Below are 16014 nucleotides of genomic sequence, written 5' to 3'. Positions count from 1 at the left end.
CTCCTAACCAAAACATCCGTACTACTCCCCCTTTTGCCAAAGAAAATGACAAAGGCAGGTGAACATCAAAATAGTGGATCAGAATTACCGTGCAGACGGGGTGCCCGAGTCAGAATCATCGTCTCCCTCTTCAGAGTCAGTACCCGAGTTAGCAGCACCAGAGTGTGCAAGAATCTGAGCGTGAATAGCTTCCATACGGGTGATTTCCTTGAGCTGTACATCCCTAAGATTTTCCAGGCCAGCGATGGTGGCTTGTTGAGAGGCAACGGACTGCTGAACCTGCGCAATAGAGGCCTCAAGAGTGAGTAGAATCTGCCGACGATCAACCAAAGTAGTGGGTTCTTTGGGAATCCGTTTAGCGCCCGGACGAGAAGCCGAAGCAGTGTCAGCTGAAGACGCCGGGGCAGAATGCAGTGGTGCCAGAGGTGGAATGTCCGGAAGTTGAGCCAGAGACGCCCGATCATCATAATGACCTCGTTGAGTGAGTCGATCATCAAAAATGTAGGCATTGTCGGGAGTTGTAAGGACTTCCTCCTTATATGGTTGAAAACCGTGATCTTGAAGGACTCCGAAGATCAAACATGGAAATGGGAGATGTATTTTGGCCTCCTTTTTCTGCAAAAAAAGACATTAAATGAGAGAAAATAACCATGCCAAGGTTGAACGGAAGGCGGTTTCGGATTTTGTAAAGGAGTCCAGCTAGTTGTTCAGAAATTTGGTGACGACGCACGGCCGGGACCCAATTCGCGGAAGCTAGGCGCAAAAGCATAGAATACACTGTGGTTAGCTTCAAGCTAGAGAGACCATCCTTCGGCCATGAAACGGCCTTATTATGAGTCAGAGCAGTAGCTAACAATTGAGGGCTCGGATCCGGTGAGGCAGGATTATTCGGGGTGCCCAAATAAGCATTAATCTCCGTAGGGCCAAAGGGGTACCATTTGCCACGAATGTAGACTTGATGAAACCTTGCGGAGCCTTCAGTAAATGTATCCAAAGTCAGATTTGTATAGAATTCGGCCGTCAACCAAGTAGAATACGGACCAACATGTCGGAGGGAAGCAAGTAGATTTTGATCTCGCAGCAATGGGATAATGTTGCACTTGGCAGTCAAATCTGCTTCATTGATGGTCTTTTCAATGATGAAATCTCGGTGAATATGAGTTTGCCAAACTGTCAATAACTCGGGTGAAAGTAGCTTGGGTTTGTAGACCTTGCCCGAACTCCTTGATTTGGAACCTGATGAATGAGGAATGATTGGAGTATCAACATTTGCTCGGGAACGAGTGATCCTTGGTGGAAGAGTGGACCCCCGTCTTTGATGTTTTCGGTCAGTGGGATCATCTATAGCATCCACATCGGTAATCTTTCTCTTTTCAGTGGGACCTGCATCACACAATTTCTCCTTTCTCTTTTCAGTGGGACCTGCATCACACAATTTCTCCTTTCCCTTACGGGAAGGCTTAGATAAAGGCACAGTAATAAGGGGAACAGAGTCTTTCATTGGTGACAAAGGTATAGGGATGGTCTCCGTTTTTGCAGTAGTGATAGGTATGTGAATGGGAATGGAGAAGGCAGAACACGGCATAGGCATATTTGGAGAGGATAAATTTTGTGCTATATTTCGAATAGAGAAATTGGATGACAAAGAGCTCACATAATCAGAATAAGACAATAAGGGAGCAGTAAAGCGGGATACGGGATGAGAAGCCGGATCATAGGGATCATTTGGCAATGGTAGAGAATGTACATTTATGGAACAAGTGGGCACAGAGGACACAAACTGCTCAGGTAAAGAAACATTGAAATCAATTTTACGAGAAGAGGATAAATTTCGACCAAGAGGAGAAAGGGAAGAGGGTGATACCACTGGATTGACCGGAGAGAGGAGAGTAGACACTGGTATTGGCTCTGGTATGGCAGACTCGGTTGGAATGGGAAAGGGCACGGCGGAGACATGGCGGGCAAGGGCAAGCAGCTGGCGGCGTTCCTTGTCCGTGAGACCATCTAGAAGAGAAGATTGTTGCTTGATGGTGGCTAGAATCCGATCAGTAATTTTGGGTGGAAAAGGTGAATCAGCGTCTATAAGTTGATGAAGCATTGTGATTCTTGCAGAGGAGGAAACATGTACGAGAAAGGGATTGTCCATTTTTGTGTCTTGGTTCTAGGATTAACAATGGTGGACTAAGATGGAGAAAACTAGATGAAGAAGAAGAAGGTCTCGGCTTTGGGTGAAGGGAATGCAAGGAAAGAGACAAAGCATTTAATGTGATGTGATGTCTTCTCAAAAGGCGTGGGATGAGATGATGGGTAGAAGACCTAGGGTATGATGGGAACAAATTAGAGGGTTTTAGGATAAAAAATAGGTTTTGACTTGAATAAGTCTTCTAGTTGTTTAAGAAGACACGAATAACAAAACAAATAAAAAATAGGCACATTATAAGTGTATTAGATAAGGAGAAGACAACTTTGATGTGAAAAAAAAAAAAACAAATTCAGCACGATATTGCTTTTATTCCTGAAAAATTCGAAGGAAAAAAATAATTAGATTACTAAGAGAAGTAGAATACATAAACTGATAAAAGATTAAATTGTTTACCTGTTGGAGCAATTAAACATTAATCGTACAAACTCCGAGAGCGGCACGAAGTAATTCAAACCTGGATTTATCTAACGGTTTTGTGAATAAGTCTGCAAGATTTTTTTCAGTCGGAATACATTCTAGTTTGATCTCTTTTTCTTCGACCAGTTCTCTGATGAAATGATGACGGATGTCTATGTGTTTTGTCCGAGAGTGTTGAACCGGATTTTTAGATATATTGATCGCGCTCGTGTTGTCGCAGAAGAGTATCATATTTTTCTGGTCAAACCCATAGTCAGTCAGCATTTGTCGCATCCATAATAATTGAGTACAACAACTGCCTGCAGCTATGTACTCAGCTTCTGCAGTGCTGAGTGATATTGAATTTGCTTTTTACTCAGCCAGGCAACCAGATTTTTCCCAATAAAGAAACATCCTCCGGACGTGCTTTGCCTATCGTCGGCGTTACCCGCCCAATCAGCATCACTAAAACATGTAAGGCTAAGATTTGTATCAGTAGAATACCAAATACCGTAATTAATTGTACCTTTCACATATTTTATGATACGCTTGACAACCTTCAAATGTGATTCCTTTGGATCTGCTTGATATCGTGCACACATTCCAACACTTACCATGATGTCCGGTCTGCTAACCGTTAGGTATAGCAGACTACCAATCATACTTCTGTATAAGGTGGAGTCAACTGAAGTTCCTTGATTGTCTTTAGATAATTTTGTAGTTGTAGAGACGGGTGTTCGGGCATCTTTTGCAGATTCCAAACCGAATTTGGATATGAGATTTTTCGCATATTTTGTTTGAGAAATAAATATTCCTTCTTTTGACTGATTTACCTGTAATCCTAGGAAATAAGTTAACTCTCCGATCATGCTCATTTCAAACTCTTGTTTCATAACTTTGACCAGTTTTTCAGTTTCACCTGTCTGTGTGGACCCAAACACAATATCATCAACGTAAACTTGTGCAATGGCTATGTGTTTACCTGATCGTTTTATAAACAAGGTTTTGTCCGAACCACCTCGTTTGTAGTTGTTTTGAAGTAAATATTGGGCGAGTCTTTCGTACCAGGCTCGTGGAGCTTGTTTTAGCCCGTATAGTGCTTTTTGAAGCTTGTATACATATTCTGGATGTTGTGGATCTTCAAACCCTTTCGGTTGTGCTACATATATATCCTCTGTAAGATAGCCATTTAGAAAGGCTGTTTTAACATCCATCTGAAAGAGCTTGATATTTAGTGCACAAGCAATGGAGAGTAGCAATCGGATGGATTCCAGGCGAGCCACTGGAGCAAACGTCTCGTCGTAGTCGATTCCCTCAATTTGGGAATACCCTTGAGCCACTAACCTTGCCTTATTTCGAGCAATATTTCCGGTTGCATCTGTTTTGTTTCGGAAAATCCACTTTGTACCTACAACATTTACGTTATTCGGTTTAGGAATTAGAGTCCATACCTTGTTTCGTTCGAATTGCCCCAATTCTTCTTGCATGGCCTTGATCCAGTGTTCGTTAGTTAGGGCTTCCTTGATGTTTTTTGGTTCAAATTGTGATGTATAGCACGAGTATCCTGCTAGTTCAAGATAGTCACGTTTTGGTTTGCCTCTAGTTTTCACACCTGAACTGGGATCTCCAATTACATTTTGAATTGGATGATTTTTCTGGATATGAGTTGGAATGTCAATATCGTCATGCTCATTTTCTGATTCTGTCTCGATTTCAGATTCAGATTGATTGCATATGGGTGATGAAGAAGATGACTTATGGTCTGGTTCTGGAGTATCAGCGGTAGGAGTTTTAGGTCGATCAGTTTCAGGTTCTGTCACTGGATCAGACTGAATAACTTCAGTAATCTCACTGGGTTGATCATCAATAACAACGTTTGTGGACTCCATGATAGTTTTGGTCACTTTATTATATACTCGATAGGCTTTGCTGTTGGTGGAGTATCCGAGAAAAATTCCTTCGTCGCTTTTTGGTTCAAATTTAGAAGTAGGATGCCTATCTTTCAGGATAAAACAACGTGAGCCGAAAATATGAAAATAAGTAATGTTTGGTTTCTTGCCTTTCCAGAGTTCGTACGGAGTTTGCGTTGTACCTGGACATAGATAAACTCTGTTGATGATGTGACACGCAGTGTTTACAGCTTCTGCCCAAAATTTTTGAGGTAGTCCTTTGGCGTTGAGCAGAACTCTACCCATCTCCTGGATAGTGCGATTTTTCCTTTCCACAACTCCGTTTTGTTGTGGAGTTTTTGGTGCTGAATACTCATGTGTAATCCCTGATTTGTTACAAAAGTCATTGAATACATTGTTCTCGAATTCTCTGCCGTGATCGCTTCTGATTTTCCTGATGGATTCGTTTCTTTCCTTTTGAAGTCTTAATCCCAGTGTTTTGAATGCCTCCAGCGCCTCGGATTTTTCCCTGAGAAACATAACCCAAGAAAAACCAGAAAAGTCATCGACACATACTAGTATATATTTCTTACCTCCAACACTTTCTGTCTGAGTTGGTCCAACGAGGTCCATGTGTATCAATTCCAGGCACCGACTTGTGTTTATGGTGTGTTGGGCTGGATGAGCTGATCTGGTTTGTTTCCCAGCTTGGCAGGCACCACATATAGTTGACTCTATTTTCATCTTTGGTAGCCCACGAACTCCTTCGATTTTTACAAGCTTATCGAGAAGTCTATAACTGAGATGCCCCAACTTTTGATGCCACAGCTCAACTTCATTTATGCTGGACCTGCAACATAACGTATTATTGGTTGAAATATAGCAATTATCAGTTGATCGTTTACCTTCCATGACACATTGATTTGTGTTGTCCATCACACTGCAGCTGTTTTTGGTGAAGCACACGTTCTAGTTTTGGTCACACAATTGACTTATGCTAATAAGATTAGCGTGAAGTCCACAGACAAGTAACACTTTGTCCAGTTTTGGCAAACCAGCTACATTTAAAGTGCCTACGCCAGTTACTTGACCTTTGACACCGTCACTAAAAGTAACTTCACCATTACTGGTGTTGACGTTATTCAGAAATTTTACATTTCCTGTCATGTGACGGGAGCACCCGCTGTCAAAATACCATTTTTCTTCTCGCCCTGCACTTTTAGTATGAAATGAAACAAAAGATATATAATCAGCCTTTTTAACCCAAATTTGTTTTGTGAACGGTTGAATGTTCTTTTGCCTGAACTTCTCAATTCTTTGATCCTTGTAGAAATAGTAGCATTCCGGCCTGGTATGTCCGCGTAACCTGCAATAGTGACAAACGGGATTATATAGCTTATACTTCATTTTGTTTGCGTTTACTTTACCATAGGTGCGTTTCACAGCGCTGTATTCAGGGATGTCATCTGGGTCAGGTCTCGATGCTTTGACAAATACAGTCTTATCCTTGGAGTTATTGCCGGTGAAGCCCAACCCAAATTTTGCAGACGTTTTCCTGCCGGAATCAAGAATCTCATCTAATGTGGATGTGGTATCCATCATTTGTGTTAGAATGTGGTTCAAATTTTGTGGCTCAAATTAATTCAAGACTATGTCCAACCATTATATCCACGTCGCATGCTGCAGTGCTACACTTCTCCTCTCTTGCACGTCTCCGCCAATTCATGCGCAAAGCTCTCTCCTTTTTATTGTATAAATAGCATTTGTTTTTCTCTTTGTAAGCACTCATTTTTCTTACATCAATTTGAATACATCAATTGTAATTCATTCTTTTTCTTTGTCTTCACGTAGATATATATATATTATATTCTTCTTCTCAATTCCTCTTTGAGTTATAATATATATTATATATTTTTCCATTTTATTATATTCTTTGTCATTTATATATTTTCGCTATTATTTAACTTCTATAATTCTCAATTTTCAATTCTTCGCTTCCGCATTATTCCGCTATATTCCTAACAAGTGGTATCAGAGCGGTTTATTTGAGAATTATTTTCAAAGATGTCAACTGTTACTAAGTTCGATATCGAGAAGTTCGACGGGAAAATTAGCTTTTCTATCTGGAAGGTTCAGATGGAAGCCGTTCTAACCCAGAACAGTTTGAAGAAAGCGCTAGCTGGGAAGAAGAAGAAACCGGCTACAATGACAGATGTAGATTGGGAAGATCTGGATGACAAGGCACGGTCAACCATTCTTTTGTGCCTGTCTAAAGAGGTTCTACGTGAGGTGTTAAGTGAGATGACTACGTCAGATTTATGGTCCAAGCTGGATACGCTTTACATGGCCAAAACTCTGGCGAACACGCTACGCCTGAAGGAGCGTCTGTACACAATCCGTATGACGGAAGGTACTTCTATTAAATCTCACTTGGATGAATTCAATTCTATTTTATTGGACTTGGAAAATATTGATGTTATAAAGATGAGGATCGCGCTGTTTTATTGCTTGTCTCTCTCCCTAGATCATACACGCATTTCAAAGAAATTATGCTGTATGGTAATAGTAGTGATACCCTTACTTTCGACAGTGTTAAGTCAAACCTATTGTCCAAAGAAAAGTTTGACTTTGAAATTAAGTCCGAGGACAAATGTGAAGGCTTGACTGTAAGGGGTCGTTCACTTGAATCAGGGAGTAGCAATAAAAATTCTAGATCCAAGTCCAAAGGACATAAGTCCAACAAATCCTGTAAGTACTGCAAGAAGCATGGTCGTGATGTGACTGAATGCTTCAAGTTGAAAAACAAGCAAGAGAGAGAAAAGAAGTCCGCTGAAGCTAGTGTTGTTGAAAGTGATTCAGATGGTGATGTGTTGTTGTCTGTTAGCTCCGGTGAGAAACGGAGTGAAACCGAGTGGATTTTGGACTCTGGTTGTACATTCCACATGTGTCCCCACAAAGATTGGTTCATTTCTCTGGAACCGGTTGATGGTGGAGTTGTCTTGCTGGGTAATGATACCCAATGCAAGGTTAGTGGAATTGGAAGTGTTCAGATTAAAACTCATGATAACGTTGTCAGGACTCTTACCAATGTTCGATATATTCCTGATTTGAAACGCAATCTGATATCATTGGGCACCTTGGAATCTTTGGGGTGCAAGTACACAGCTGAAGGTGGAGTTTTGAAGGTCATAAAAGGCTCTCTTATTCTCATGAAAGCTTCTCGTTCTGGAAGCTTGTATGTCTTGCATGGCAGTACTGTGACAGGTTCAGTAGCGGTATCCTCATCGATGTCTGATGCGGATCTCACTCAATTATGGCATATGCGTCTAGGGTATATGAGTGAGAAAGGCATGCATCTCCTGAGCAAGAAAGGTTTCCTTGTTGGTTCAGGTACGGGTAAATTACAATTTTGTGAGCATTGTGTTTTTGGGAAACAAAAGAGGGTTAGTTTCTCTACTGCTACACACCGTACCAAAGATGTATTGGAATATATACATTCCGATTTATGGGGACCGACTAAATTCCAGTCTATGGGAGGCTGTAGATATTTTATGTCTATTATTGATGACTTTTCTCGTAAAGTCTGGGTCTATTTCCTGAAACATAAAAATCAAGCATTTTCTATTTTCAAGAAATGGAAAATACTTGTTGAGACTCAGACAGGTAAAAAAGTCAAGAAGCTCAGGACAGACAATGGCTTGGAGTTCTGTGAGTCAGATTTCAATGACTTTTGTGCGGCAAATGGAATTGCCAGGCACAAGACCTTGCCTGGTAAACCCCAGCAGAATGGTGTTGCCGAACGTTTGAATATGACTCTATTGGAAAGAGCTCGTTGTATGCTCTCTAATGCTGGGTTATGGAAACGGCGTGATTTTTGGGCCGAGGCCGTTTCTACTACTTGCTATTTGGTAAATAGATCTCCACATTCATCCCTTGATTTCAAAATTCCAGAGGAAGTTTGGTCAGGTAATCCTGTTGACTACTCTATCTTAAGAGTTTTTGGATGTCCTGCTTATGCTCATTCCAGTACGGGTAAATTAAACCCGAGAGCTGTCAAATGCATTTTCCTTGGTTATGCCTCTGAGTCAAAAGGGTATCGTCTATGGTCTCCTGATTCTCGGAAAATCATTCTGAGTCGAGATATCACTTTTGATGAAAATGCACTACGTTCTTCTGGAAAAGTTCCCAGTACAGGTGAGACGCAAAGTACTGGTGAGAAGGTGGAGTTTGAGTTCAGGCCTATTGATAGTGTTACTACTGCTGATGGTAATACTAAGGATGATGCATCTACTAGCACCGCACCTCTCGTCGAGCCACAACGAGAGTATTCCATTGCTATGGATCGTTCTAGGAGGACAATTAAAAAACCTGCTAGGTATGCTAGTGATGATGAAACCAACTTGGTTGCTTATGCTCTTTCAGTCGCATAGGAGGTTGATGGTGATCCATCTTGTTATTCTGAGGCTCCTCCTGTTGCTAAGTTCAAGTAGTGCTTGAATTTAGTCGGGTTGTTGCAGTTGTTAATTCTACAATAAATTTGATCCAAGGTGGAGATTGTTAGAATGTGGTTCAAATTTTGTGGCTCAAATTAATTCAAGACTATGTCCAACCATTATATCCACGTCGCATGCTGCAGTGCTACACTTCTCCTCTCTTGCACGTCTCCGCCAATTCATGCGCAAAGCTCTCTCCTTTTTATTGTATAAATAGCATTTGTTTTTCTCTTTGTAAGCACTCATTTTTCTTACATCAATTTGAATACATCAATTGTAATTCATTCTTTTTCTTTGTCTTCACGTAGATATATATATTATATTCTTCTTCTCAATTCCTCTTTGAGTTATAATATATATTATATATTTTCCCATTTTATTATATTCTTTGTCATTTATATATTTTCCCTATTATTTAACTTCTATAATTCTCAATTTTCGATTCTTCGCTTCCGCATTATTCCGCTATATTCCTAACAATTTGGATTTGTCGTTTGTAGGTGCTGAGCTCTTGTTTCAAATCCTGAACTTCTCGTTGGAGTTTTGCTTCCCCGTCAGCTGCTTCCTTAAGAAGTACATTACTGGTTTGTACTTCATTTTGCAGTTTTTCTTCTCGACCTGCAGCTTCTTTAAGCAAATCATTCTTATCAGCTACTTGATTTTGATACACCTTATTTGCATTTGTTACAATCTCTATTTCACTAGCTAGTTTGCAGTTCATTTTTCTTAATGCTTCCCATTTGGGATACAACTTATTAAATTCAGCTTCAAAAGATAACGCATTTTGTTCCACATCTTCTGCAGAGACGTAGTCACCACCTTCTGAATCTTCAACAGGTTCTGAACTGTCAGTAAATAGTGCCGTAAATGCAACAAAATTACCCGAGATTTCTTCGATATCAGACCCGGTTGGTTCATAGTCAGGCTCGTCATCGCTCCAGGTAATGGCTGACATAGATTTTTTGCGTCGAAGATAGGTGGCGCATTCAGCTTGTACATGCCCAAATCCCTCGCATTCGTAACACTTGATGCCTTTGTTGTTGGACTTTTCTTTGGATTGTCCAGGACGTGAGACAGACTGTTTGGCATTTGACGTCCCTATCTTAGGTGCAGTTCTGAATGAAGCTGCTCCCTTTTGTGAACTTCTGTCACGCGTGTTTTTGGATACCTGTTTCAAAATTTTGGAAAACTGTTTAGTCAAGAAGGCAAGTGTATCACTGCTAGATTCATCTGTATCGGATACTGCATTATTTTCTTCAGCGGCAAACGCAATATTTTTTTGTTTTTTCGTATGATCAGTTAAAATCTCCATTTCATATGTTTTAAGATTTCCCATTAGCTGAGTAACGGTCTTTTTCTCCCAACCATCATGCTCTTGGATGGCTGTGACTTTCATTCAGAACCTGGGCGGTAAAGATCTCAATATCTTTTTAACAAGTTTTTCCTGCGAGAATGGTTCACCAAGGACCATTGCGCGATTTGCTAGTTCCTGTACGCGTGTATGAAAGTCGGTGACTGTTTCATCCTCGTTCATGCGCAATTCTTCGAATTCTGACTGGACCAGTTGCAGCTTAGACTGTTTTACCGAGGTCGTTGCTTCGTATGTGGACTCAAGGGCCTCCCAAGCACCTTTAGCTGAAGGAATACCTGCAACAATTGAAAACTGACTTTCATGCATAAGAGAGTAAATAGTGTCTAAGGCTTTATCATTGTTTCCTGCATTGGTAATTTCGGTTTGAGTCCACTCAGTTTCTGGTTTAGTGACTTCTGTTCCATCAGCGCTGGAGCTGGGTTTAATGGGATGTGTCCATCCTGACACCACAGATCACCACACAGCTTCACCCTGAGCTTTTAAATGTGTACGGGTGCGAGCCTTCCAATATGCGTAGTTGTCGCCGGTCAATTGAGTAAGGACTTTAGTTCGATCCATTCTGCAAAACTCAGTACCCCGTGAGATCAAACAAATAAGCAATACACAAAAGAATAGAAAGAGCCGCTGAAGAGATAAATTCAAGATGCACGAATTCGCCAGATCGATAGACTAATAGATTAAGTCTACAGGCTCTGATACCTATTGAAAATGTTCCGTAATACTTGAAAAAATAAAAGATCTGTGTTTTTATGTGTTAATTGAGTTATGCACTAGATTTAGTTAATTAATTTAACTTGTTTAAGCAAGTATAAATAATAACTACAGAAAGCATAAATAAAATAAAAACACAAGAAAATTGTTACGCAGTTCGGAGCTCCTTCTCCTACGTCTGCGGGGCAACCCACGTCTGCCCAATCCACTATAGATGTTCACCAAAGGAGTATTACAAGACGTAACTGAAAACGGCCTCCAGCCTTTACCACTACCACTCTTTCTAACACCTATCCAGGACTGACACACGAATGCCCGAACAATCTACACAAATTGCATCAGTAGTACCACGTACTGTTCATGCAGTACAATACAAATATTCTTACGAATTAAATCAGAAAATACATTCAAATTATAAATTGCTTTGTAAATATCAGAATAGCTCTCGCAATTGTAATTCTCAAAAATCGGCAATTGCTTCCTTCGAACTGTGTGTATTTATAATCCTTTCATAAGCCTTGTTTGTCTTGATCCACCCATGTAGCCTTTCCCTTAGCAACACACTGTTCGAACAAGCCTCATCCACTCAATTTGAAAAGCTTCTTTGTGGACTTTAAGAATACAAGGAATGCTGTCCACTAATTATGATCTCACGTGGTCTGTAATGAAATAGCAACTCTAAGTTAATATTAAAACTAACACTAGTAAAATAAAAATAAAATTGCCAATATTGTGTAAAAATATTTTACACTTACACTCTTTAAGTCTTCATTCAAATTCAGAAGATGAGATCCTTGATATCCAGCATCCTCTATATGTCGTTCCTCTTCGTCTTCGTACATTACAATTGATAGAGCGTTTGGATAGAGTACCTCAATGGCTATCATCATTTGTAGGCTTAACCAATGTACACTTGAATTGGAATAGACTTGTTGAAGATCCATTACCCTTTTTCCAAGATCTGCCCATGTTAGCACATCTTTTATCTTTTAAAGTCTTATGAAGGGGAAGGATTGTGCTTCAAGGCCAAAAAGTTCTCAAAGCTCAAGAAATTGATTATCGATGAGTTCGAGGGATTGAAATGGATAAGAATGGAGGAAGGTACATTGGATCATCTAGAAAGCTTTGTGTTGAGAGACTGCAAATTGGTTGAGCAGATACCAATCGGTATTGAACATTTGTCTGATCTTAAAGTAATTACTATCTATAACTTGGCTGACAAATTCAATGCAAAGTTCAAGTCAGTAGGTGAAAAGCGTGAAATCTTAGCAAAGATAGGTAACATTCCAAAAATTAACATTTCCCATGTCGTAGATGGTAAGCGGGAGTTTTTAGTTTAATTTAATTGCAAGCGATCACGAGATTTAGTTGTTTGCCAAGCATCTTGCGCTCAGATGACATGTAGTTTCCCATATTGGGATGCCAGGTCATAAGATTGAGCCTCATCAATGGAGGCGGTGATCAACAGATCGAGTATAGATGAACAACAGGAGGCGGTGTTGACTGTTGACTCTTTGTGCTTCAACAGGTTGAGAAAGTATGTATGACAGATACTACAATGTAATAGAGTCAGTAGTGTTAAAAAAAAAAGAAGAAATTTTGATTGTTTTTTTTTTAAAGAAAAAATTTTGGTTGTAATAAATATCTAAACTAATTGATGGTAGATTATCATATGATTTTATTGTATTGTCTAATATATATGGAACTTTTTTTTAATAAAAAATATGAACATTTATTAATGATGAATAGTCCGAAGAGAGGCGAAGTCTTTGAGATCAAACAAAAGAGCCAATTTGGCTTGTTCCGGCAAAAAATTAATAGAACAAAAAATTTGAGATGATCCAGCACTAAGACCAACCGTTGCAAGGGCGTCAGCTACGCGATTAGCATCACGAAAAACATGCCTGATCCACAATCCCTACGATCCAAGACAAGAGCGAACATAAAGAATAGCTTCCTTAATTTTCCATGAAATCTTTGTCGAATCAGCTGCCACAAGATTAGCAAGAGTAAGAGAGTCCACCTCCACAGCATAAGGACGATAAACAAGGGCATCACACCATTGAAAGACGCATTGAAGAGATAAACACTAGTATAAAATGGAGCAAAGAAATCTGACTTTAGGCTACCCTTCTTTAAACAAAGGTAGTGTATTCTTAAAAAAAAAATAGGGCGGTGGCATAATTGTAAATAAATGAATAAGAAACCGCTACCTTTTTTAAAAAAAGGGAAGCGGTTTATTAAAGCGGATAGACTTTCCGCTACCCTTTCTTTTAGAAAGGGCACGGAAACCAGATCGGGAAAAAATAAAAGAAAAAAAAAAAAGCAAAAAAGAAAAAAAAAACAACAAAACAAAAACCTTCAACGCCTCTTCAGTTTTCACAAACCAGATCTCGCTCTCACACCTCTCCAACACTCTCTGCCGTCGCTCCTCACTGACCGCACCTCCGCCGTCGACACCGCCTCTCTCACCACGCTCCCTCAGCCCCGATCAAATGCCACCGCCGACACCAAGCTAAGGACTCAAGCGCCACTCTCATCAACCACCCATGACGCTTCTCTTCTTCTCGTTAGCTACCGGTGACCAGACCCAGCCGAAAACGACGCCTCCACGTACTGTCGACGACGCCTGCCACTGACGTCGCCACCACCACTGTGGTTCTCAGCCGCCGCCGGTTCCGCCGAAGGCACTACCTATGAGGTTCTCTTTCTGCTTTCTTCGTCCTTTTCTTTCTCAATTCATTTGGGGTGCCAATGTTATTGAAATGAATTTATGTGTTTTGCTTGATCTGCCTCTTCGCGTTTAGCTTGGATTTAGTTGGATCCGGAGCTTCGTGGACTAAATTAGCTCTGTTTAGACAGAGATTGTTGATATCTGTTTTCTTTTTTAGCAGATAATAGTTGTTTCGAGCTAGGTTTCAACCTGGGAATTGAAGTGTAATTTCTCATTTCTAGATGATTCTTCTTTTGGGGTTTTCGAGTATTTACTTAAGGAACCCTTAACTGCAGATACAATAAGCATGAGATTGGGGTGGGGGCTGAAAATAATTAACCAGGACCTCTAATTTAGTTAAATAATTTAGTTAAATAATGGTTTAGTTTTCTAAGAGTTTTTTCCACTTTTGGTTACTTGACTATGATACCCCCAATTTTGGTGCATGACTATTCAATTGCTCTCACATTTTATCATCAGCTCAACTTTTCGGAGGCTTAGGTTGCCCGAGAAATTGAGCTAAGGATGAAGAAATTGAATATTCATGCACAAACACTAAAAATCTTGATAGTCGGAGACCTAATTTTGGAAGGGGTATTATAGTAGAGGAACCAAAAGTGAAAAAAAACTTGTTTCGTAATAAACATCTTTGGTAGTTCTAGTATTCTGTAGTAATTGTATTAGCAGATGCCAGTATGTCACTTTACTGTTTCTTGAAAAGATGTATCTCTAAAATGCAAGTTCCATGATCAGTTCTTGCTCTCATGTCTTTGTGGTTTCTCAATCTTCTCCCAAGTTTAACAATTAGTTTGTTTTGATGTTTTTATGATTGTTCTAGTTGCTGATGACTAGTGCTATCATATGTGACTAGAGGAGAATCAGAGACTGGCGGTGGAATGCTCGTTGTTGCAGTGCAAGAGATGGGAGAGAGAGTGCTCGTTGTACGACAGGGACCGAGAGGCATTGATGGTTCTACAAGTACGATGCCCTGTAGCTGGTCTGGTCTTGTAAATGTAGTATTGTCAAAGGAGGACATATATCAGAAGTACCTGGATGATACCAAGGCAAGAAAAACACATTTTGCTTCTGCTGATTCTGCAACTAATGGTTCTTCTTGTTGTTAGTAATCATTGGATAGGTCAAACAATATAATGTAGAAATACTCCCTGCCTATGAGCTCATAGTATCATCACTCACTTGCTTTATGTACGACAGTTTCCCGTCCTCGCCAGTGCCAGGTACAATCTCGTCATCTTAGGAGACGAGTCTGTCGGCAAAAGCAGTATCATCACTCACTTTATGAACAACAAGTTCCGTAACAAATACGAGGTAAATGCGGCTGTGATTAGTTTAAACTAATTTTGTAAATTTCTTCAGAGTAATAGAAGGACAATAATGGATGATCCTTTTATACGAAATTACATTGAAGATCTTATGAGGAATGTGAGGACTCAAGTATTGCTCAAACTGATCAAGCCTTACACAAGAATTCGGATCCCTTTCATATCCAAGGTGATTAGATAGAGATCAGTGTCCTCTTGTACAGTGAAGGAGCTGCAAGGACATTCCATATTTGTTTTCCTATTTATCTATTCATTATTACAGAGTATTATTTTAAATACCGCCATTCTTCTGATTTTTATTGGTTTTTGACTTTTTTTTCCACACTATATTTCACATTTGTAATGTTTTGCATGCAGGTCAAAGGGGATGAAGAAATACACTGCCGTGGATAAGTGGAACACACAGCTTAGGTCCCTCTATCAGACTGTTAGTAACCAAGTTTGTTAATTTTTGAGATTTTTTGAGAGTATATTCTATCTGAAAAGTCACTCCTAGTCCTGGAAAACAATAGATTACAAGCATTACATTTACTTTTGCACCAAAGATGGTCATGGGTAGTGGAGAAGTGTCCATTTACAGAGATGTTGGCTCAAATCTAGTTTAAATGTTTTTGACAAATTTGCTTACTAAACAAACTTAAAAAGTTAAAAGGTACTTCATCATTAGCTGTGCAAATTATTAGTTGTGTAAAACTACCCCCAATAATTGGAAGAAAATAGTATAGATTCTTGTTATGATCTTGATTTTCGCCATTTGATAAACTTGATGAATTGATAAAACCCTACAAGTCAAAGCTGTCCTGAGTTATTTCTGATGCACATGTATGTGTTCATAATTTAATCAGGTTCGTTTGTGGTGCGTATTAAGGTTTGACGAGCTCTTGCACGAATTAA

General features: G+C 39.8%; 1 protein-coding gene across 1 annotated transcript; it reads left to right on the top strand.

The window, feature by feature from the left end:
• The first annotated feature begins 13462 nt into the window (after positions 1-13462).
• On the top strand, positions 13463-15263 carry LOC109160453. The gene is made up of 3 exons (XM_019308743.1): positions 13463-13687; positions 14676-14841; positions 14993-15263. Exons 1-3 carry the CDS (start codon positions 13614-13616, stop codon positions 15134-15136), a joined length of 384 nt encoding a protein of 127 aa, XP_019164288.1. The 5' UTR covers positions 13463-13613; the 3' UTR covers positions 15137-15263.
• The last annotated feature ends 751 nt before the right edge of the window (positions 15264-16014 follow it).

This window comes from Ipomoea nil, unplaced genomic scaffold (assembly GCF_001879475.1).
Source record: "Ipomoea nil cultivar Tokyo-kokei standard unplaced genomic scaffold, Asagao_1.1 scaffold2847, whole genome shotgun sequence".
NCBI lineage: Eukaryota > Viridiplantae > Streptophyta > Magnoliopsida > Solanales > Convolvulaceae > Ipomoea > Ipomoea nil.
Note: the sequence above shows the minus strand (reverse complement) of the source record. Positions and strands in the feature narration are given on the sequence as shown.

What these genes read in the sequence shown, in the direction of transcription:
- LOC109160453 (XM_019308743.1), top strand. Translation starts at nt 13,614, where the DNA reads ATGACGCTTCTCTTCTTCTCGTTAGCTACCGGTGACCAGACCCAGCCG. An exon ending in ACGCCTCCACGTACTGTCGA is followed by an intron (nt 13,688 to 14,675) that starts CGACGCCTGCCA and finishes TGGCGGTGGAAT; the next exon opens with GCTCGTTGTTGCAGTGCAAG. An exon ending in AGTACCTGGATGATACCAAG is followed by an intron (nt 14,842 to 14,992) that starts GCAAGAAAAACA and finishes TATGTACGACAG; the next exon opens with TTTCCCGTCCTCGCCAGTGC.